This window comes from Olea europaea, chromosome 13, assembly GCF_002742605.1.
Source record: "Olea europaea var. sylvestris chromosome 13, O_europaea_v1, whole genome shotgun sequence".
Lineage (NCBI taxonomy): Eukaryota > Viridiplantae > Streptophyta > Magnoliopsida > Lamiales > Oleaceae > Olea > Olea europaea.
In genome coordinates this window covers 25,049,258-25,073,498 of record NC_036249.1, presented here as the reverse complement: position 1 = coordinate 25,073,498, position 24,241 = coordinate 25,049,258, and the positions used below count along the sequence as shown (strand labels likewise).

Here is a 24,241-nt window from a genome sequence, read left to right as displayed (position 1 = left end):
ATGTTGAAATAAACATACACCGGTTGTAATGTTGGGGCCAACGTAGCAAAGATAACAACGAATTATTCATACTACGGTAATGTGAATTTTACAATAATCATTGTCCTCGATCCTTCGACCACACTCCATTACACACAAAATCATTACATACCATGATTCATTTATAACACCTTCAACTCCAATGAAATTAAAGTACAAAATACTACTGCTTCACCAACTAGCATGAACATCAATCTAATTAGAGTACAAACAAATGTCCTGTCTCAATGTCCGTTCTACTTAACCATATCCCAATATGGAATTGAAGTAATCTAATAACCCCCTTGAGATCTTTAACCACATCATATGGAATAGGAGTAATAGTCTCCACAGTTACACCTTTAGGCATGAACCCAGGTTTAGGTCGCTTTGGCTGTTTTTTGGTGCTAATCACTTCAACTCTTGATTTAGTCTCAGCCTTCATTTTGTCTATACTCTTCATCATTCTGCAAAAATTTATCATCACACCTCGATGAATGCACATGATCAACTCAAAAATCAGCCCTCCGAATGAATCTGCTGCCAGCTTGCATCAGGTGTGTGCTAAACTGAAATGACACAAAAGAGAATGTTTGTAACTATCCATCCAATCAACGTACAAACCAAAAAATTTACTCACCCATGGAATAGGAAACGTACATGCAATCTAATCTCCAAAAAATGAACAACCCTTTTACATATCATAAACAATACATGCCATAAATATAATGTTCAGGCCAAGATACAAGACAAGGAAGGCATGCCATCAGACCAACAGAGGCTCATTTTTGCTGTAAACAGCTTGAGGATGGCCATAGTTTGGCCAACTATAACATTCAGAAGGAGTCCACACTCCACTCGGTGTTGAAGCTTCGTGGTGGTAAACAGATTTTTGTCAAAACCCTTACTGGGAAGACAATAACTCATGAAAGTGACAGCTCCGACACCATTGATAATGTTAAAGCTACAATTCAGGACAAAGAGGGAATCTCACCAGACCAGGAGAGGCTGATCTTCGCTGCTGAACATTGGCAGACTATAACATTCATAAGGAGTCAATTCTGCAATTGGTGCTGAGGTTGAGGGGAGGCATGCAGATTTTTGTGAAGACTTTGACAAGAAAAATCATCAGTTCTTCTTAAAAAATCATGTGACTGGGATGTATAAGAATGATGATATATTCATTTTAGTTCTGATGTTGATCTACCCTTTCACATTTCATGAACAATACATACATTATTTTGTCAACGTATACACATAAAATTGATCAGCAATACCATCTCATGCTTGCACTAAACATTTATGGGAAGACAATAACTCATGAAAGTGACAGCTCCGACACCATTGATAATGTTAAAGCTACAATTCAGGACAAAGAGGGAATCTCACCAGACTAGGAGAGGCTGATCTTCGCTGCCGAACATTGGCAGACTATAACATTCATAAGGAGTCAACTCTGCAATTGGTGGTGAGGTTGAGGGGAGGCATGCAGATTTTTGTGAAGACTTTGACAAGAAAAATCATCAGTTCTTCTTAAAAAATCATGTGACTAGGATGTATAAGAATGATGATATATTCATTTTAGTTCTGATGTTGATCTACCCTTTCACATTTCATGAACAATACATACATTATTTTGTCAACGTATACACATAAAATTGATCAGCAATACCATCTCATGCTTGCACTAAACATTTATTATCGCAAAACGATATGTACTCTACATAAGACAATTTAACATGTAGCATATGGCTGAGCAAACATATTCGTCCATAAAACTAACCAAATTAAAATTATGTCCTTATTACGAACAACGTATCTACTACTACAACACACCTTATCGGACTACTTGAACTCACTTATTTCTTTACTCTCTTTGCCCTTCCTCTCGTGTATGGAGTCCGGGTAGGTGGTGCAAGACGTCGAACACGAGTTGATCATCGCCTGTTTGTGCTGCACACATTGCCTCCCTTTTCTGGTACAATCGCCTGTGCTGGCAACTCTGTGGCAGCGCCCATATAAAAAATTTCAGAATTTTAGTGAAACAGTTATGTGTGCAGGAGGCCACATAGTCATGGAATAAGATTATTCAAGGAAAATAGGCACGTATCATCCACCTCCGTGACGTCATGGGTCGATGGGCCTTCCTCGTTGTCGTCGCTGGGGAGGGTGGGGATGGGTCTCCTGGGTCTAGTTGAAAGCAAATTGGGTGAAATGGACAAACACAAGATATAAATTATTATTTGCATAAGGGGAAAGTGATTGGTAATAGAACCGAAATCACAGAAGTTGAAAACAATTTCGCACGTACCGTTCACTTCCTCCATGTCGCCCTCTTCTGCACGGTGGTTGTCCTATGGGCTCCGTTCGTCTTCGCTTTTCCCGTCTAGTTGGAAGACAAAGAAAAAATTAATGAAGGAGTGAAATTGAATACATATGCATATGACAAGATGAGATGACAGAAGTTGAAAAAAATTACGCAGTACCGTTCACCTCCTACATTTCACCCTCGTCTGCATGGTCGTCGTCGTGTGGGCTCCGTTCGTCGTTGCCTTCCCTGACTACTTAGAAACAAAGAAAAAATTATTCAAGGAGTGAAATTGAATACATTTGCATCTCATGAGATGAGATGACATAAAATACAAAAATGACGTACGTACCGTTCACCTCCTGCATTTCAGCTTCCTCTGCATGGTCGTCGTCATGTGGGCTCTATTCGTAAGCGGCCTTCCCCGTCTAGTTGGAAAAAAAAAAAATTACTGAAGGAGTGAAATTGAATACAGTTGTATATCACGAGATAAGATGACATCAAATACAAATATGTGTTACACATAACTAACCGACATATCATTCACCTCCAAGTTCCCGGTAGGCGAAGGACGACCACCATCATCTGGGCACAGGTCCATGTCTCCTCCATCTACATCTAAGTAATTTGGCAATTAAAAAAATACATTTGTAAGCGAACGCAGAGAAAAAATTGCACAGCTCTGCAGATATCTTGTAAGTGGAAGTTGCAGTAACATAAACTCATTACTTCGTGGGGGTCGTCTCAAATGTTTGGCTCATTCATGATAGGAGCTGCAGCGGAAGTGGAGGTGCCACCGGACGAGGGCACCAAAGTAGATATTAAGTCCCTCAGTCTGGGAAACTCCTCGGTCACGTGCTAAATGATTTCAAGCTTCACAGTCCGCAACCTCATCTCGATGAGGATGCGCTGGTCCAACAACATGCCCTCCACGTCCTCTCTTGTCACAGTCGGTCTACCACGCGTACCCTACAACCCAGATGTGGACATGACAACCATTGGAGTGGGTAATGCACCCGACTGCCGTCTCGAGACATCCTCATCGTCCTCGGTGTCACCAGCACCGGTCTCGCAGGAGGTGTCACGACTACTGTCTCCATTCTCATTAGCCTTAGACCCATCATCGCTGTTGCCCTCTGGTGTCTGATGGTCATTGCTCGCGAATGTCTCATCGTCCTCGGCCCCTGCACCGAACTCATCGTCATGGTCGTCACCCGCAGTCCTACCGTCATGTCCCCCACTGGCCGGTGCTACCTCATGGAACTGTGGTCCGACAACACTCCTAGCGAGATCATCCAAAAATTACACCGAACGGTCGGGAAACCGCACCAAACTGGCGATATATGGGAGATCACGCTCGGCCTCCGTGGGACACAGTGTAGCATGCACGTGCAGCTATAGAAACATGGGAGAACGGGTAGTTAAAATATATTGCATACTATTCCCAAGAAAACAAAATAATTGAAAGGTAAATGAAAAATGTCCATGACCTGTACATCCCTGAAGAACGCATCGTACGTTAGCTGCTGTGGTTGTTTGGTAGAGATCTAATACAAGAGCCAGGGCGATCGTTCACCCACCCACTTACCGAAGCGTTCGTCGAGTTCGGGCACGGCCTCATATGCCCAAATCTGTCCGAACAAATACAAAAATTTGGACGAAAACAAAAAAAATTGTCACATAAGTGTCCATCCAAAGAATGTAGATAACTGTTGGAATACTTACAAACAAAAAACATAAACTTAATGCTATTCTTATCTGCATTGCGATCGAAAATCCATGAATTGTGTAACCGATGTCCTTCTCGTTCTTCATCTTTGGAACGCTCATTTTATGTGCTCAAGTACCTCGAAATCCCTTCAACAAACGCCTATATCCCACTTTGGCCCAGGGGTAGGAAAAAACAGCTCCAAGTCATCGACGAGGGAAAGCGTATCCTCATCAATGCCAACATTATTGTCCGAAATAGTGATAACTCCTTACACAATTAGAGCACCGAGCTTGTATCTATCTGCCCGGGGTGTCAGCGCACGGACAAAGGTCTTCTCCAACTAGGCACATGAAATCTTCTCCAGTGATTTGAAATACTTTTCCTTGAGCCTCATTTTCTCCAATGCTTTTCTGTACCGATCGCCCTCCGGAAAAGAGCCAGCATGCAGTCCAGTGACAATAGCATACTCCTGCAGTCCAAACCAGGTAAGGTGGCCCAGCACATTGAACCACAACTCGTGGGACTTATCGCAACGGATCCCTCGGCACACAAGTGCCTGGATTAGTTGAGCGAAAAACTAGATCTCCGGAACGTCAGCAAGAAACCCAAGGTAGCAGTTGCGAAAGTCATCCCGCAGTCAGTCGTCCAAGTGATCCATCACCGTTTTAATGTACTTCAGGTTGCTCCATTACGAGATGCGTGCGGGCAACCGTACATTCTCTGACACCCAAAATTGGAATTCCATCTATTTTGCAGATGAAATGATAATGGTCAGACCATAAATCAACACCAAATGAATATTTCAAAGAACAAGCGTACTTCGGAAGAGCATACAACCACATCAATCGGAACAAGTAATACGAGAAATGTATAAGAACAGATCATCTACCCAAACGGCGTCACACATGTTATGTCGAATTGTGCATGCAATGTTGAACTCAAAAAAATGTTACTAAAAATACTTTTAATGTGCGAAAATACATGCAGCAATGAGATATGAATGTTCGACATACATGTTATTTCTAAACGCATGTGCAATGTCGTCAGTGCCCACAGTTATCTGTCGAGACACTGTCACCGAAGCCCGTGTCGACAGATGACTGTACTCATGTGGCAGGACAGTGCCATCTGTCATTTATCGAGAATGCCTGCAGCTAACTATCGAGGACGACAGTTCGTCTATCAAGATTCACCCAACTGTCGAGAACTGCAGCAGCCAAATGTCAAGAACGACAGTTTTCAACAGACACATGTGATACGTATGCATGGTGCCCCAACACACAAATTTGGTACATAACAGCGAAAATCCAGTCATCACAGCCGAAAACAATTACAAGTGAAAACAAACACCCTCTAAGTCCCTTTCTATAGGATGTCTAATTACACCGTCGTGTTACAAATGTAGCATATGGGTTCTAAGGTACATATTGCAAAAGGGTTCACATCATAAGTATAATTCATCTAATAACCAATTACAAACTCTAAAAAAAACTAATCTGTGAACACCGTTGAAGAGTATTAACAACCTAAGGACAAAAGGATGAGTTCGAAATAAAATGAGGGAACTAAACATGTACTCTATAAATGTAAACAATTTGAAAAAATATATGTCTGTCTGTCCATGTCCACAAATATTGTCCTAACTAACAACATTTTAAATCGAAAATACTTTGTATCAAACCCAAAATTAATCGAGTATGGCCTCAGTTTCCACATTTCTCACCCACTGCCATTGCCAACCACCCACTGTCCACAATAAAAGATTTTCATTACATCAACCAACAACCCAATGCGAGATACCGTATTTCATGTAAATAATTACCATCACAAATATTTATCCTTCATACAAAACGAGTATCAAATACTACTACTAAACAACCAATAGCAACCAACACACATGACTCAAAACTGGAATCTGGGACCGAAGAAAATTAAATAAAAAACCTAATTCATATTAACAAACAGCAAAATTTGACGTTTACATTAATGTAACACCTTCGAAAACTTAAATAAATAAACCTAATGATTCAACAAGAATAAATAAGCGCCGCATTCCTTGCAAAATTAATTTCAAAGATAAATTTAAAAAATGGTATACCTTTTGCACTATGTTGATTTGCAATTGCACAGAAGATAAGATACAAAAGACGGTGGGCGATTCCTCCAACACTTCCAATATCGTCGCTGGCCGGAAGCAGGAGAGATTTCCGTCACGGAGAGGAGTTAGCCGGCAGTCAATGTAGTGAGAGAGAATAGTGTAGGTCCTGTGATTTTAGAGGCATAAGGCAAACTCCACAAATTAGGCCCCCTCCAAAAAATTTGTATTGTACATGCAAAATTTATAACAGTATTACAAAACCAATTGTCAACTTGTTAACTTAAAACATAACAGTAAAATTGATAATAAGAAAACATTTCAATCATCTCACAATGAAAATTTTCAACATAATCACTATGTGCGCCTCTGCAATTGATTATATGATTAAATTCTAGCAATAGTCAATATAACCCCACAAAGGTACATTCTTGCAACACAATCATATGAGCAGACAATAATTTCCTATATGTTAATAAATAAGCAAGCACAGGACCTTGCTTGCCTAACAAGTAGGATTTCGGCAAAAATTTTGAAATGACACAATTCAACACTTTGAGAATTCCATCGTTACAACTCACAATCATGAAATCAAAAATTTTAAATGTGATGGATAATTATTATTTTCTTTCTAATATTTCACGAAACCCTCTGTTTGGAACACGTTGAACACCATATCTATTGTCAACGCTAATTTGAAAGACAAGTACAGAGATGAACTACATGAAGCAATCCGAGGCCAAACAAGATGCAGTAAAAGAATAGAGACTGCACCAAATGTTAGATTTAATCCCCTCTAAATGCTCCATTAATGATTTAGTTTCAATTTAACCCTTTCCTTATCACTCATTAACTAATCATACAGTTTGAACATGTTATTGGACGTGATTGCAATGTCTGTCTTCTATGAGAACAAGATAAAGTTTAAGCTTTGAACGATGAAAAGTCTAACATATAACTTTTGAAAATGATCAAGCTACAAACATATCTAAGGAGTATTAAATAAGTGAAACTTCCATTCAACTACAGACTTCTCGGAATACTAAGCAATATTAGCAACAACGATCACTTTATAGTAGCAAAAGATTCGAATTCAGGTCATATGTCATCAAGTAATATTGTGTAAATTTTTATCTTTATTGGGAGTAGATACAATGAAAATTTTTACAAAATTCAAAAGAAACTGATGTGATTTACATAGCTTGACAGCCAAAATAATGAAGAGAGAGTCAATTATGTGGAAGCAAAGGAAGATGAAGAATTGTTGTTGTTGTTGTTGGCAACCAAAGAAGAAAAGGATAAACAATCATAGTACCTTGACATCGGCCATTAGCACTTAGGAATCTATCCAAATTAATGATAAAGATAAATATTATTGTCTGTTGAACACTTTTTAGCCTTTAATTAGTAGGATTAAAATTAAAATTTTAAGTTAAACTAAGAGTCAACAATTAATTTAAATCACGTATTTTATGGAGTTTATAATTTTTCAATTATATATTTCATCAATTTCTATCAAAACCTACTAAAGATTTGAAAATTACAATGTAACCCCGATTCTAATTGCACACAGGGGCCTCTCATGTCCCCAAAATAAAACACACCATCTTATTAAGGAAAAATAAAATCCCCAAAATCAACCATACTTCTTCTCTCTGTCGGCGCTAGTGCCTATATATTTTCGCTGCCGATGTCCCCTTCCAGTAAGAGTTTTGTAAAGCCATGCATTTATTCCAAATCGTGACAACAACAAAGTTGATTTTTGGGATGACACTAGAATCTCTCCTACACTACTGAAGCTACGATTTTATTATTGCTATTCTTCGATATGGAAATGCAAATCCCTCGTTCTGTTTCTAGAGACTGAACTGTGACGAAAAGGATTACCTACTTAAAATGTACTTGTATTATGTTTTGTGCTTCACATTCATCAAAAGAAAAATGACAGGTTTGGGAAGTGCAATACATAGTCCATCAAATAAACACCAGAAACAAAAACTCATAAATCATTTTCACAAAAGGCAAAAACAAAAAAAGCATCCACACAAAACAGATTACCGTACGTACGGGTACTGTTGAGCAGTCGGCAGATGACACTTACAGATCGGAGCAGTGAGAAGATCGCGCTTTGGGTTTCTGTTTTCGGTGAGAGGAGTGTGTTTTAGAGTTTTAGGGATTCCATTTTCGGTAAGGGAGACGAGTTCGCCGGCATTATGCGATTTCGGTGGTCGGACTGTGTTTCACAGTTTTAGGGATTCCGTTTTCGGTGAAGAAGACCAGTTCGTCGGTGATTTGCAATTTCGGCGGTCGATTTATCCACAGAGAGGAGTGGGTTTTCGCGATTTAGGGATTTGGTATTCTCTTGCTTTCCTATCACATTCACGGCTTCTCTTGGGACGACATTAGGGATTTAGGGATTTCTCTTGGGATGGCATTAGGGATTTCTCTTGGGACGACATGATTTCATGCATGCTCTGCTTTTTTTGGTTGCAGGATTTAATTTTTGTCTGACCAATTTTGTATAATTTCTTTGATTGGTCAAATCTCATTTAATTAGGATATTTAGGGTATTTAAAATTAACTTTAAGGACAAATATATCTAAAATTGACATTCTTGCAATGTCAGAAAAAAAGTGACATTTTTGTAATTACAAAGTCAAAAGTTGACTATTTTGATAATTTCCTCATAAAATAATATATACATAAACTCAAACATTTATCCTACATTTTAACTACACATTTTTCAAAAAAATTACCATTACAAAATTCATTGTTTGTTAAAAATGGGGATCAAATTGGGGGCTTATAGAAAGCCTCCACCAGTAAAGGTTTTTCTCAATTTCCATTGAACTTTAAAAGCTCCGCATATTATAATTAAACTTACTAAAATATTATTTTATTTGTTACTTCGTTCTTGCTATTTTAAAAGTTAACGAACTTGATAAACTTATTAATACGTTATCTCATCCTTCATTCCATTTACCATGTTATTTAGAGTTTAATTTAGTCTAAATGTCAAAATTATTGCATTAAGGATATATTTATTAATTTTTTATTCCAAGATTTTGCTTCTAGAGATTAGTTCATTAATACAAACTCAAAATCTTTTAGTCGCTGTTTGATATATATTTTTGATAATAAAATTTTTGGGAAGTGTTGTTTTTAAAAATGTGTAGTTTAAAACTATGGAGAAATTATGAATTCATGTGTAAAACTATTTTATTAAAAAATATAATTAAAAATGAGTTTCTCCTGATTTTATAGCTTCAATTGTGCTTACTCTACGTCTCTATATTTGAATAAAAGTTGACCGATAGCCCCCCAACGCACATTCCAACTGATAAAGATGAGGGCGCTTTAAGGCTGGCAGATCAGGGGTCGTGAGTTTGATTCCCGGAAGGCTCTTGGAAGACAGATATTCTCCTGGAAGGCAGGATTTATCTTGGAAGACAGGAGTTCTACTGGAAGGCAAGGTGCAAAGATTGGAAACGACTTGCTTGACACTTTGGCAGATCAGTTGGGGGGCTTTTGAGCACTAGTCAGTTTGGAGTACAACCTGCGGTTTAACCTATCTATAGCTTGAGGGGCCAAGGTGTAGACTCCAAGATTTAGTCACTGTAAGGTGGATACCTGTATCTCAAAAAAAAATAAAAATAAAAAATAAAAGTTGACCGATATTTAAAGAGAAAATGTTTTAGGTGAGATAATCATAATATAAATTAGGATTTTTTTTTTTAATTCTGATAATTACATTAATGACAAGCAACGAAATCAGTTTCTTAGTTACACTTACAAAGTCCAAGTCAACCAACACGTTCATTTCCTACCGTTAGATTTCGTATTGTCTTACACGAAGCAAACTGACGGTCTAGATTCAGAAATGGGTAAACAAATGATGACAGACGCTTACAGAAGAGGAAAACCATACGCAGGTGACTGAACAGTTATGGGTACCATAGTCAGGGAAAGTACACACCGTATTTAAGGGCAGTTAAGAGATGTATGTGAGTGAGTGAGAGAGAGAGAGAGAGAGAGGGGGGGCAAACATAAAAAATCTTGGATGAATGGAAAATTCAAGATCTGGGAAGGATATACAGTGTAGCTGGACGGTTTCATCAATTCTGGACTGAAGCTCAAATCTTTCTTGGTAATTTCCCCTTAGTCAGCATTAAAAGACTAGATTTTTTCAAAGTTATTTAGATTTGAGCATGATGATGACTGATCTATGAATACGAAGCTTCATCTATTGTTGAATTATATAGTTTTTCTGGTGTGTTAAAGATGGGTTTTTGATGGGCTCCTTTCGGTGTATTTTATCCTGATTGAAAAATTGGTTCTTTGATTACTTGGAGTGGTATTTTTGATGGGTTTTTACTGGGCTCCTTCGGTGTATTTTAACCTGATTTAAAAATTAGTTCTTGGATTACTTGGAGTGGTATTTTGGTTTCGAATCCTACTGGGATTTTTGTGTTTATATTGGATTTTACTAAAGTTTGAAATTACAAAAGTTTGTGTTGGAGTTTTGTTCATTTGTTAGTATTGGTTTTGGGGAGGTGGAGGTGGAGGTGATGAAATGGAGGAAAATGCAGCAGCTTTGCATACAGCTATGAATTCAGTGCAGGCACTGGGAAGGGGTTTTGATGTTAACTGTGATACGAGGTTGCTTTATTGTAAAGGATTGGCAGGGTCAAGAATTGTGGAAATTGATGAAGAGCACACCCGTGATTTGTATTTGACGGATAATTTGGTTATCCCTAATGTTTCTAGGGACATCAAAAATTCGCAAGATTCCCGAGGGCGTGATGGCTTTGGTGTTTGCAGTTATAATGAGGTATTTCTTAAGTTCCCTAATATTTTTCCAAATTTTTGGGTGGTATAGAGATGAGCATGTGAAACTTGTTTTATTCCGTATTCAATAAGATACTTATTTAACTGCACGACTTGTCTGGGAACTTATTTTCTATACTGCTTGATATGTCTTTGAATAAATATGTTTTGACTTATAAGTTTAAGGTGAAGTCTGAATTGCTTAATACAATGCAAATGCATTTCCATGATTACCAATTACCCATGTTGCACTTCAAAATAAGTTTGTGAAATAAAGAAATAAAATTTCAATAACATGTTAGAGTAAAAGAAACAAAGGATCGACAGTATTCTTTCTCTATGTCCGCGAATCTAGTGTCGTAGACTATGAAATATATTATTTTCCTGTAATGTATGAAAGCGAAGTAGTTGTAGACTATGAAATAAATTTACCATGCCAAGAAATATGGAAGGGATGCCATTTTTTCCCAAATATTGTGAAGGAGACACATTTAGCACTTGAGAGACGATGGTTGGTGTCTGATAACTTTATGTGAAGATTCGTCCTGAAAAAGTTAAGTTTGCATAAGATTTCATTTGATGTACTGTGAGCTGGAGAATATGCTCTTGAAAATTATTTTCCAAGTTTGGGAACCAATATAATCTTGCCTGTGCATATACCTTGATTTTGAATGACGAAAGTCAATACTGATTGCAAACAAGAAAATTCATGGGAATTTCAGTTAAGATCCAATTGTTTGTGATGTAGGTTTCTTTTTGATTTGCAATGTTTAAACGATTCTTCCATAGATGATGTCTCTATTTCTTCGCTAACTAAATCTTCACATGGTTTTAACATGGGTTATAGAGAACTTGCTCCTACCACAAGCAAATATGGCTTCCATGTATTTCCCATTACTAAATGCTTAGTTCTGATTAATGTGCTCGCTTTTATCAATCTTGTCTTGTACCATCTAGTACGTCTCATGCTTTGGAGAAATTAGTAAGCTTAATTCTATGAATCATGCTGTATCCAAGATTGGTCAATCTTGGAGGTATTATCATGTACTGTACGGTCTGTTGTTGACCTGTAACAGAGAAGTCACAACAACAACATCCATATGTGTCGTGGCAGTAGATCAGTGAGGGACCATTGTTATTATGTTTATATCCCTTAGTTTCAATCTGTAGGATCTTGTAACTACAGTTAATGCGTCCAATGTGCTAGCAAATGGAAGTCCTAGTAAATTCACTGCCATTAGTTCCAATGAATCTTCAAAGATCAAATATTATACTAGATCTGCCTCATGCCGGGGGCTAGATTTACAGAGGGTAAAGAAGAAACCAAGGGATTCTTTTCCTTCTTTTTTTGTCTACACAATCAAAGTTATCCCTTGCTTTCTATTTTCAATGTTTTAATACCTGGTTTCTTCACTTCTTTTTCCTCCATTTTTTTTGGTAACATTGAGTATTTTCCACCTGGCTTGCTTTCCTTTAACGTTAATATGGTAGCTTATATATATGTAGTTTAAGTCAAGCAACATATTTTTTTCCTGACTACGTAAATTTAAGCAGTGAACCTGCTTATGCAATATCCTAGATAAGTCTGGTGCTGTTAGCTAATTTGCCATCTAACAACCTTTGTTCTCGGCGCGTATTTATAACATTTTTCATAGTGGTTCATGAATAGCACAACATTTAGCCGCAAAACAATGAAAGGGTAAAGCAAAGAACACTAATTTAAAATCTCAATTTCTACAATTCCTCCAATTTTGCCAATTTTTGCTTCATAAACATCATGATGACAAAATCTTTGAGATCATATTGTCATGTGGCATACAATACCTATAATTATGGAAACCATCAGTTTCTAGCTTGGTTGACTTGCCCTTTAATTAGTTTGCATGTGTTGTAATGACTTGCTGAGCCTGACATCATCTAGATGGGGCCCACTCATTGGTGGGAATTTATAAAGTGAACATGGGAAACATTTACAACTGTTGTCAGTGGGATGCAACCTGACACTTTACTGCTGGCAGTGCTAAATAACATCGTTCATACTAATTAAAAACCTGAAATACTACGAATCTGGCATGAGTTTTGTTTCTGCCCAAACTGGGAAGAAGGGCCTATCTAATTTGTATCAAGAGAATGAGAGTTGGAATAACCAGTTCTCTCTTGGTAGGGTCCTCTATGGAGATAGACAGAAGAGATCTTGTAATACATATTCTTGGGTGACACTGACTGTTCTTCAGGAAGTGTTCGTTTACTTATTTGTCTTATAACACAGAGTAATATTTTTGAAGTCCATCTATATTACCTCATTTTAGACTATTCTTTGACCCAAAAAGCATATTCTTGCGAAACTGAAACAGGAAAAGGCTTATTCTTGTTATACTGACTCCCTGGAACCTGACTAAACAACAGGAAAAGCTCCTTTGAATTATATCTTAGACATGGGGTAATATGCTAGGAGTTTTGCACCTCACTTTGATCTGTGTTTCCAAACCAACCAGTGAACCATTTGGTTCTATTTCATGAGGAAATTCATTGTATAATACAGGTTGCATTGAATGATGATGTTGTGGTATCTTATTCTACATAATGAAGAATACAATAAATGTTAATATATAAAAAGTCTAGAAGAAACAATAGTTATTAATTCAATGAATAATGCTTGGAATATCTGCGGACAAAGCTAGCAACTTTTTTCTTGCAAGGTTATTAAAGATGTGAATGTGATAAGCAAATAAATACAATGATAAATCATGGTATTGTTCCTGATGTATGATGCACAAAGCCCTTATATAAAGGATGCTTTCAATGAAGATTGTGGTATTCTGTAGAAGAGTGCTGAAGATCAAGCAAGGACTATAGGAATGTGAGTTTGTGCTTGGAGAGAGAGTATACAAGCATTTCAATGTGGCTTTGTAATTTTCCTCAGTTAATTGCAAATGCTAGAGTATTCATATGGGCTGGTATGTGCAGGTAGAATCTCGTTTAGTTTGAGTTTAACAGTAATCCCCATCTTAGACACCTTTTTCCCTTTCTCTTCATCATGCTAGCTTGCAACTTAGACACAATAGATGGGTGATTCTCATTCTTACCTTTTAACGAATTGGCGGAGTTCGATTTCAGAAACATTGATGTTCATGTTCTGCTGTCAAACTCATGCACACCTTTTCCCATTTTCCATCGATAAATTTATAGTTTGACACTTATGATGACATGGATTAGCACAACAAATAAGGCAAACTAATTAATGTGGCGTTATTTGATGATCTCACAATCTTGCATAGTAAGCTAAGTCTTCTTTCGATCACATGACTGCAGATGATAGAGTACTTCAATAAAAAGGCTAATATCTCTGGGAACGTTCCTCTTGGTAGTTTCAATGCCGCTTTCAGCTTTACTGGTTCTAAGCATGTAGATGCTGCTGCCACAAAGTCTCTTTGCATGGATGGATTTTTCATTCCACTAGCTAAGATTCAGATTATCAAATCTCCCATGGTTTTGCATGAAAATGTTAGAAGAGCAGTTCCAACATCATGGGACGCACCAGCCCTGGCCAGGTAGAATTTATATTTTGTGTATTTCGTCATCTGTCTAATAGGTTTAATGCTCACTGATTCTTTTATATTCTGTTCTTTTTGACAGTTTTATTGAAAATTTTGGGACGCATGTTATTATTTCAGTAACTATTGGCGGTAAAGATGTAATCTATGTCAAGCAGCACCTATCTTCACCTTTGTCCACAATGGAAATAAAAAATTATGTTCAAGATATTGGAAATCAAAGGTTCTCTACTGCAGAAGGCCTTACAAACTCAGGTTTATTGAAGTCCAAGGATAAGGCTAGTTCCATCCCATTTCTTACTTCTCATTCCTTCGACAAATATTTACGTAATTCTTTTGGCATAATCTTTCTTTGCCATGGACAAGAAAGCCACAAGCGTAATTGACGAACCAAATTTCTTTAGCTTCCTAACTTCTTTTCGCCCGTTTGAATTTGCAGGGCAGTGACCCTTCTTTGTTTAATAGCCAAGGGATATACCCACAACCTGCTGATGCACCTTATCTCTCCGGGATTGGCAAAGAAGTATGTAGAATATCCTCCTCTTTCTTATTTCCTTCCTCTACCTCCTTTTAATGAAGGTAATCTGATTTTTCGGATGATAACTTCGCTGCATTAGCTTCAGATATGGAGAAATTATCAAAACAAAAAGATGAAGAATATTGCCAATAAACTTAGGATCCGCCACGTTATCTTTTTTCACCTTGTCGTTCCTTTCAAGTGGAGCAATTATCTCAAAAAAAATAAAAAATAAAAAAATTAGTACAAGATGTGGAGAATAAATGCTCTCGTGAATGGATTTGCTTCCGGAATTTTATTTGATTATATCTGATGCAGGATGTTACGATCATTTTCAGAAGGAGGGGTGGGGATGATCTTGAACAGAACCACACTCAATGGGCTACAACAGTTCAATCTTCTCCAGATGTCATTGAGATGTCATTCTTTCCAATAACAGAACTTCTTGAAGGAGTTAGAGGAAAGGAGCATCTAGCACGTGCAATAGGTCTCTACCTTGAATGTAAGACATCTCATTCCTTCATGTTTTAGTTCACTTTTATATAATTGCTGCAATACTATAGTGATAGACAGGATTCCTTCTATTGTCCACTCTGAAATTATTTTAAACTATTATGTGCAGACAAGCCTCAAATTGAAGAACTGAGATATTTCCTAGAATTTCAGGTCCCTCGGATATGGGCCCCTGTACAGGACAGGTTCCCTGGACATTGAATTTTTTCAATTCCTTTTTTTTTTTTTTTTTTTTTTTTTTTTTTGAATATTGAATTACATTATTTTGGAAGAAAACCTGAATGAGGTGAGGTTGGTTACTCATATTAGTCCATTAGTCTTCATTGCAGAGTCGACTATTAATTGGATGTCATCAGAGAGCTAATGCATGTTTCCTCAAACCTTTTTCCTGTATTGTACATTGTTTAGTATATCATCGTAACTTGGCTTAATTTGGGCACAGGTATCTGTTGGACGCAAGCCTGTAACTGGTATGCAATTATGTCTTGAAGGAATCAAACAAAATCGACTTAGTATTCATCTTCAACACTTGGCATCTCTTCCTAAGATTCTCCAGCCATACTGGGATATGCATATTGCAATAGGTGCGCCAAAATGGCAGGGTCCTGAAGAGCAAGACAGCAGATGGTTTGAGCCAGTGAAGTGGAAGAAATTTTCCCATGTCAGCACTGAACCCATTGAAAGCTCTGAGACCTTCATTGGCGGTGCTATCTCTGGTGTGTACATAGTCACTGGAGCTCAACTTGGGGTGTGGGATTTTGGGTCCAGAAATGTCTTGCATATGAAGCTTTTGTATTCAAGGCTTCCGGGATGCACAATCCGTAGATCATTATGGGATCACGTTTCAAGCGATAAGTCAAGAAAACAGTTTTCCAGTGGAAGTAACTCCGACGACTCGAGTTCAAGTTCCAGAGAAAATAATGTGGGCAACAAGTTGATGAAATTCGTTGATATGTCGGAAATGAGCAAGGGCCCAAAAGATCCTCCAGGACAATGGTTAGTTACAGGTGGAAAACTCAGTGTAGAGAAAGGGAAAATTGTAGTTAGAGTGAAGTATTCATTGCTCAATTACTGAGTTCATCTGTGAGTTTTTATGATGTGCAGCCCTTTATCATATGATAGAGGTTTTGATTTTTGTGTACATGCTACCTTGTTCATCATGCATTTAGTGGATTATCCGAGTTTAGTTAACTGTATTTACTAATAGTTTTGGTGGCTTTGGATGTGTAATTTTCTTTTTCTTTTTTTTTGCCTGATGAGTTTGGAAATCAATATATGGGATGAAGTTTGAAATGTTGGTTTCACGTAGAGTGAGATGAAATCTACACACGTTTGGCAAAATAAGTAGCTTAAAAGAAAAGTATTGACTTGTTCTTATGGACCACTTAATGTAACAATATCTAAAACAAAAATTGACTGCACGAATGGCGTGAGGTCTCATGTCAAGAGATGGAAGGTGATTATAAGTTCGATTCAAGTCTAAATAAACTTGATACGATACATACCGTGATAGATGAGAAAAAAGTTAACTGTGTTTCACATAAAATCAATCTCATACTTAGTAGAATTATGATTTGGAAAAGCACCCTTTATGAAAATGGGCTTTACTTGTTTATTTATTAGAAAGACAGATGTATTTCATTCATAGGACAATGACTTGTTCACAAATTTCGTGTAAATTAATAACCACAAATGGATTGGAGAATAAAAATAACAATTATTATAAAACAAAATTTAAGACAAAAGCTGCAAAAATAACATCTTGATTCAATATCCAACCGGTCTAAATTATACGCCACTATTATGGTTTGTTCAATAAGCCAGGAAAAAATAGAAGTTAAAATTCATTATATTATTCAATGCATTCTGGTACTGCATAGAAAACATTATACACACATAATTTATCTATAGGAATTTAGAAACTTCTACAATGCAAAAGCTATACAGCTGCATTGCCAATATAGAATCATAAATAATAAGAGACAAATATGTTTCTTAGGACTTGATCAAAATTGGCCTCCTTCAAAAGTTTGTCCAAATTGCCAGCTTGCTGGTACAACGTTGTAGCTGGTAACTGTGTGGCCATCACTGGCTGTAACTCTAAAAGAAAGACTTTGGTCATTTAGGTAAGAATTACTCTGCCAATTTTGGCCCCAATTTCTTGACATTTTTTGCCAACCAGTGCGTGACCCTTTGATCCACAATGCATGCACATCTCCTACTCCTCCAACATTTGTTATCAACACCAAGTTAAAGTAAGAATGGCCATTGATGGTGAACCTCATTCCTCCTTTCTTCTCACATGGAACCCTGTCAAAAAGTAACATAAACGATGTCATTAAGCAATACCACTTGTGTCCTCTAAATAGGTGAAAACGTGCGTAAAAAGTAAGATAACTGCAGTATGATTACTATAAGAATGACACCATGCAATTTCTAAGTATCTTTGTGCCAAACTTCTTGTACACATGTAGAATGTTTATATAGGGCGACAGGGCTAAACATGTGTTTTAGGCATTGCATCGTGATCCAATTATGCATTTCCATCGTTTACAGCTCATTTTGGAAGTTTAAATGAAGGTTTGGTGACAGTGAAATTCAATAAAATATGAAATAAAAAATGAAATTACATAATTTCTGAATTTAAAGTTTTAAGTATTTGCATTATACCTTCTATACGCCACTGGTACTATTCCAGCACGATATTGTGCAATTTTCAAGAATGCAGGCTGAGCGAGATCAAAGTGTTGAAGAGGTGGATTGCACCAGCCGCCGTTGTTATTGGCCAATGCATAATTTGGTGGGCAGAAATTGGTGGCGGTGAAGGTTATAGTTCCCGGAAGACACCACTTCGGGTCGTCATTGCACCTCATTTCATAGCAGGCACCACAGCTCAGCCCACTGTTGAAAAGGGCAGTACTCAATGCAGCAGTATTAGTCCCATAACCTTGGCTATACAAGTTACCATATCCACATGCACCACCTATACATATACATAAAAATAATGATGCCGTGTTTTGTATACTGGACTGGACCCAACATTGTTAAGAGAAAAAAGCAATTACTTTACATCGTTAACGTACCCATTGTGCCGGAAGCATCGGAGCCTCCGTAAAATGTTGCATGGGCACTTTTCCAACCACCATAGGCGCCGCCACCATACGCGTATGTGTTATGGAAAGATAAAAAGAAAACCAATAAAAGAAAATGCATGTATTGTACTTTGCTAGTCATTTTAAGTGAGCACACTAGGGTTAATTAGGGTCTAGCGCGTGACTTATTTTTAATTATTTATTTTTGAAATTCTTGATTTCTAGTAATGAAAATGGAATGGCTATATATAGGAAGGTTAGGGTGGGACTAAAATGAAATAAGTAACAAGTTATTACGTTTGAAACCGGACAAACCTGAAAAACGGATTGAATTTAAGGCCTGTTTGGTAGTGATTTTGAGAATTGATTTTTTGACCGTTAGAGATAAAAGTGAGGGCCACATATGAGTGAAGAAGTAATAAATGATGGCTAGAATAGTAAAATAACAGTCAAAAAATCAATTTTTTGAGGTGAAAAAACTCTACCAAACGGGGCCTTAATTTCACAACAAAATTATTGCTTATTAATTAATTTTTTCTTAATTGGGACCTTCTCTTCTCAAAATGGGTTGAACTTAGCTCTCATTTTTAATGGCTTTCAACTGATAATTTAGGCGGTGCACGTGCATAATTTTATATGTTTCACTTTATTCTTATTTATAGATGAATAAAAGGAAAACAACATGTTAAGTCAGTTAATATAAAACTCAAATCTATGGTGGCAACAACAAAGTAAACTTGTAATGTTGAAATGGACTCCATAGTCTATTATTGTTTTTAAACATTTGTTGAATTGGAATAAAGAAGTAAATAGAAGTCGAAATACAGCGATCGATCGAGACTCTTCCCAGCTAACACATGCCCATACAAACATACCTGTACAAATTCTAGTAAAACTTTCACAGTTTGTCATGTTAAATTAATTATTCATTTATTTTTAAAATAAGCAACTTATTTTTAATCAATCTACTATGAACTTATCCAATGGTGGCGAAAACTTGTTAATTTGTCGTCAACCACACAAAATTTCAAAACATGCATTAAGTACAAATATAAGTGGGTCGAGAAGTCACATGAAATGAGATACAAATCAGGAAGGGCACAAGCCAAATGTACGAGTAATTAAAGCAGGGTGGGTAGGTTTGCTCGGTGGTTAGTCACATTTTGAGAAAAAATATAGTAGGTAATAAACCGTTAGCCTACCATATTATCTCGACTCTTCAATGTCAAGGTATTACGTGCCCTTCTTGACTATTCCCCCGGAATTAATGCCGTTCTTTATGTTGAAGTTTTCAATTTGTGTTTTTAGTTAGTTTAAGGAAATATAAGTCATATAACGTAGAATTTTATTTGTATTTTATTTATATGGTCATATAACAAATTAACGTTTCTTTAATAAGGTTAAACAAGGGGGGACATTCATGGCAAAACCAAGTTCTTGAGTTTCGAGAGGAATAAAACAGAGGTAGAGACTCAAGTTAGAATGAAACATATCTAATTAAGAGATCGTTTAATTTAGGACAACACAAAATAGATTGACATAGACATCATGTGCTTAGTTGAATTATGAGAAAGATGTATGTTTCTTCAATTATTATATATCGTTTGTCTCGAAATGAAATAGAGTGAAGTAAAAACATTGTGAACCGCTCATGCTAAAGATAAATTTTTTGATGAGGAAATAAGTTTTGAAGTGGCAAATTATCCCCATATGGCTGGTTGCAAGCAATTTTGTAATGAAGATGTTTTATTACAATAATTTATTTTATTTTATTTTATCCTAATGATCGATTAATGATTGTTGTTTTTAAGGATTGGTACATCATTTTCCTCCATTTCATTTCTTTCTTAAAAAAAAATAATAATAATAAAATCTATATAATTATTAATAAATTAATGACTTACAAGTTGAATATTGAAAAAATTCGAAGAAATTAGCCACAAGAAAATAGTTATTTACTTTTGTTGGTAAATTTAATTGGTAGTGCATGGAGCGGAATTGGGTTTTCATATACCGTATATGTGATTTAGACACCGGATTCACGTTTACCGTATTTGGCAATTGCTTACTGTATTTGGTAGTTCAATTCACTATATATGGCAGCTTACCGTATATGTCAGGCAGCTCACCGTATATGACAGCTTACCGTATATACCAGGCAGCTCACTGTATTTGGTAACTTACCAAATTTGGCAGTGACACAACAACAGAATTTGTAGAAACTTTATGATAACTTAAACAACACGGATTTTGGACAAATTGTTTGTTTTCATAAAATAATTTAAATAACACAGAATTTGAATTTCCATAAACACAGTTTCATATCCCAGTTCTTATATACAAAATATTATCTAAATTGTGAGAATTAAAAAAAATTAAACTGCTTGAATAAGTACAACAATTATATTATTTGCAGAAGCACAAACGTAGTATAAATTCCAGAAAATAGAGATTTAAACTGAAATTTAAATAAATCTTAAAAGCATGTAAATCTGCAAATAAAGAAATGCACAGAGATTTAAACTAGAAAGCATATAAATCTAAAAATAGACTTTTAATCCGAGGCCTGTGTAATCACAGTTTCCTTAAAACAGATTTGCCCCCTCACCGTAAGTACTTGAGGTCTAGTCCGAGCGTTTGTTTCCCAGGATACACGGCAAAATCAAAAGAATCTGAGCACTACAAAAACTACTCCGACGAACCGATTTAACATCTAAACAATATCACCATCATGACGACTTCACCAGACAGAAAGAAGACAACGACAGGATTTTTCGTGCAAAGAGAATTTTGTGTGTTTTTTCATATATTTAATTGTTGGAAAACTTGATATTTAATATAGTATAAATCTGTCATTAACTCTATGGCAATTAACATTGAAGTCACTTTAATTTCTTAGAGTTTTGGAAGTTTTAGAAACTCAAAAGGCAGTGGAGAAAGCAAGAAAAGAAATTGCAAAACATGGGCTCTCCAAAGCAGCCAATTTTTGCTCCGTTCGGTCCGACATTCGTGTACGTAGGTCTCGCCCCTACACAAGTTCAAGGTTCGAAGGCAATTTTGGTCCGAAATTTGTACCCCCTGCGCGCGCTCGTAGAGAGAGTCTCTATGCTACACATGATTACACCATTCCAAATTGTAATTCTATATAAAGTGGTTCTTGCTTTCATATTTTTCCTATGTGGGACTAACTTCAATTTTTCTCCCATATAACCATCTTCTAATGGTCATCTTTGAGCTCCAATTTCTCAATCACCCAAACTTCATTTTTTGGCAAATAAATATAGGATTTTGATGCTCTCACGGAGGAGAATACGGATCAACTTTGATCTTCCAAATTGGACCAATGGGTCCTACCGAAAATTTTACCAAAAGTGAGTTATTACTCATTTTTTCCAACAATCCCCCACATGAATGAAAACTGGGAGAGACATGAGACCGTGAGACACAAGACTTGGTGACTGTGAGACACAAGACTAGGTGATAAAGTTCAACGGTTGAAACCTGCATAGGATAGGTAGGTATTAACCTTTGAACCTCCCCTTGTGAAAGTATATTTACTTTACTTACTGACCAGTAGATATGTTGTCCTTGAATCGTTTTGTCATTTATGTAAACGATGATATACTCCACACAGGATTCTTTTTAACACAATTCAGTTCTCATTATTATGTTCGTTTTGGCCATGAACATATGTCTGGTTTTGTGAGAGTTCTTAAGAATTGAGCCTCACACAATTCTCTTAGAAGCGACCCCACTTCTTTCTCACATAGGTGATTTCTTATTACAAGTAACCCGCATTACTTGGCTCGATTTCGACGCATAAGAATCTTTGAAAGCCTATTGCTTATCCTTCATCTTTATGGGTATCACTATTAAATTATAGGAATTGACAAGAGGAAACACCCCCACGGTGATTTTATTAAGCCTTTACAATTAAGTTGTTCCTTTGAACCTAGATTTTGGGATTTCCAATCAATTAGGTTGGGTTTCCTTTGTAATGACTTATTCATTCAAGGGCTTAAGTCTCATTCCTTTCGATGATTTCTCAACTAACTCTCTATTTATCCCTTTGGTTAGCGGATCTGCAATGTTATCTTTTGACCTTACGTAGTCAATAGTGATAACTCCAGTTGAGAGTAGTTGTCTTATGTTATTGTGTCTAGGACGTATATGTCTAGAGCTACCATTGTACATGTTACTATGTGTCTTTCTTATTGCTGATTGACTGTCACAATATATACAAATTGTTGGCACAGGTTTTGACCATCATGGAATATCCTCTAAAAAGTTGCGTAACCATTCAGCCTCTTCACCACATTTATCTAGAGTTATAAACTCAGATTCCATCGTAGATCTAATTATAACTGTTTGTTTAGAGGATTTCCACGATATGGCAACACCCCCAATGTGAACACAAATCTACTGGTGGACTTTGAATCTTTTATATCAGATATCCAATTAGCATTATTGTATCCTTCAATGACATATGGATATCTGGTATAATGTAGTTCATAGTCACGAGTATATCTTAAATACCTTAGTACTCTTACTATTCCCTTCCAGTGATCAGCTCCTGGATTACTCATGCATCTACTCAATTTACTGACTGTGTAAACTATGTCTGATCTTGTACAACTCATCAAGTATATTAGACTTTCAATAACTTTCTAGTATTCTACTTGAGAGACACTTTCACCTTTGTATTTAGATAAATGTTGACTTGTATCTATTGATGTTCTAGCCAAGTTAGTATCATCCTTATTGAATTTTTCCAAAATTTTGTCCACATAATGTGATTGACTTAGAACAAGCCCATCTGATGTTCTTGAGATTCTTACTCCAAGTATAACATCAGCTAAACTCATATCTTCATGTCAAACCTTGAATTCAACATATTTTTAGTGGATTCAATCATCTTATTATCATTACCAACAATAAGCATGTTGTCAACGTAAAGACATAAAATAACATAACCATCTTTAGTGTCTTTGACGTAGACACATTTGTCACACTAATTGATTTTAAATCCACTCTCTATCATGACATTATCAAATTTTTCATGTCATTGTTTGGGTGCTTGTTTCAAGCCATATAGTGACTTTCACCAATTTACAAACTTTCTTTTCCTACCCTGGTGACGAAAACCCCTCAGATTGTTCCATATATATTTCTTCTTCTAAATCCCCATTGAGAAAGATAGTTTTAACACCCATTTGATGTACTTCAAGATTTCGCAAAGCGACAATCGCAAGTATCAATCTAATAGATGTTATTCTCATTACTGGAGAATACGTATCAAAGTAATCAAGGCCTTCTCTTTGTTTGTAACCTTTTATTACTAATCTAGCCTTAAACTTTTCGATAGTTCCATCTGCTCTCATTTTCCTTTTGAAAATCCATTTATAACCTAGTGGGTTGCTTATTGGAGGAAGATCCATTAGTTCCCATGTCTGATTCTGTAGTATGGAATCTATCTCACTTTTAATCGCCTCCTTCCATTGAGGTCCTTCCGAGGAATTCACAGCCTCTTGATAACTTTGAGGCTCACTTTTTACCATATAGGACAAAAAATCAGGACTATACGATTTTTTCTGTCCTTTTCCGTT

The 24,241-nt window shown here is 36.5% G+C and overlaps 1 protein-coding gene and 2 pseudogenes across 1 annotated transcript; 2 read left to right on the top strand and 1 right to left on the bottom strand.

The window, feature by feature from the left end:
- Positions 1 to 521: 521 nt before the first annotated feature.
- On the top strand, positions 522 to 1,555 carry LOC111408585 (annotated as a pseudogene).
- An 8,475-nt stretch (positions 1,556 to 10,030) lies between these two features.
- LOC111408004 lies at positions 10,031 to 16,762 on the top strand (annotated as a pseudogene).
- Positions 16,763 to 17,549: 787 nt separating this feature from the next.
- On the bottom strand, positions 17,550 to 18,756 carry LOC111408584 (expansin-A10-like). The gene is made up of 3 exons (XM_023038329.1): positions 18,627 to 18,756; positions 18,214 to 18,526; positions 17,550 to 17,853 (listed from the first exon to the last, which is right to left on the bottom strand). The coding sequence occupies exons 1-3, from the start codon at positions 18,754 to 18,756 to the stop codon at positions 17,550 to 17,552; spliced, it is 747 nt and encodes a 248-aa protein (XP_022894097.1).
- Between the last annotated feature and the right edge of the window lie 5,485 nt (positions 18,757 to 24,241).

What these genes read in the sequence shown, in the direction of transcription:
- LOC111408584 (XM_023038329.1), bottom strand. Translation starts at nt 18,756, where the DNA reads ATGCATTTTCTTTTATTGGTTTTCTTTTTATCTTTCCATAACACATAC. An exon ending in CGATGCTTCCGGCACAATGG is followed by an intron (nt 18,527 to 18,626) that starts GTACGTTAACGA and finishes GTATATGTATAG; the next exon opens with GTGGTGCATGTGGATATGGT. An exon ending in GTACCAGTGGCGTATAGAAG is followed by an intron (nt 17,854 to 18,213) that starts GTATAATGCAAA and finishes ACTTTTTGACAG; the next exon opens with GGTTCCATGTGAGAAGAAAG.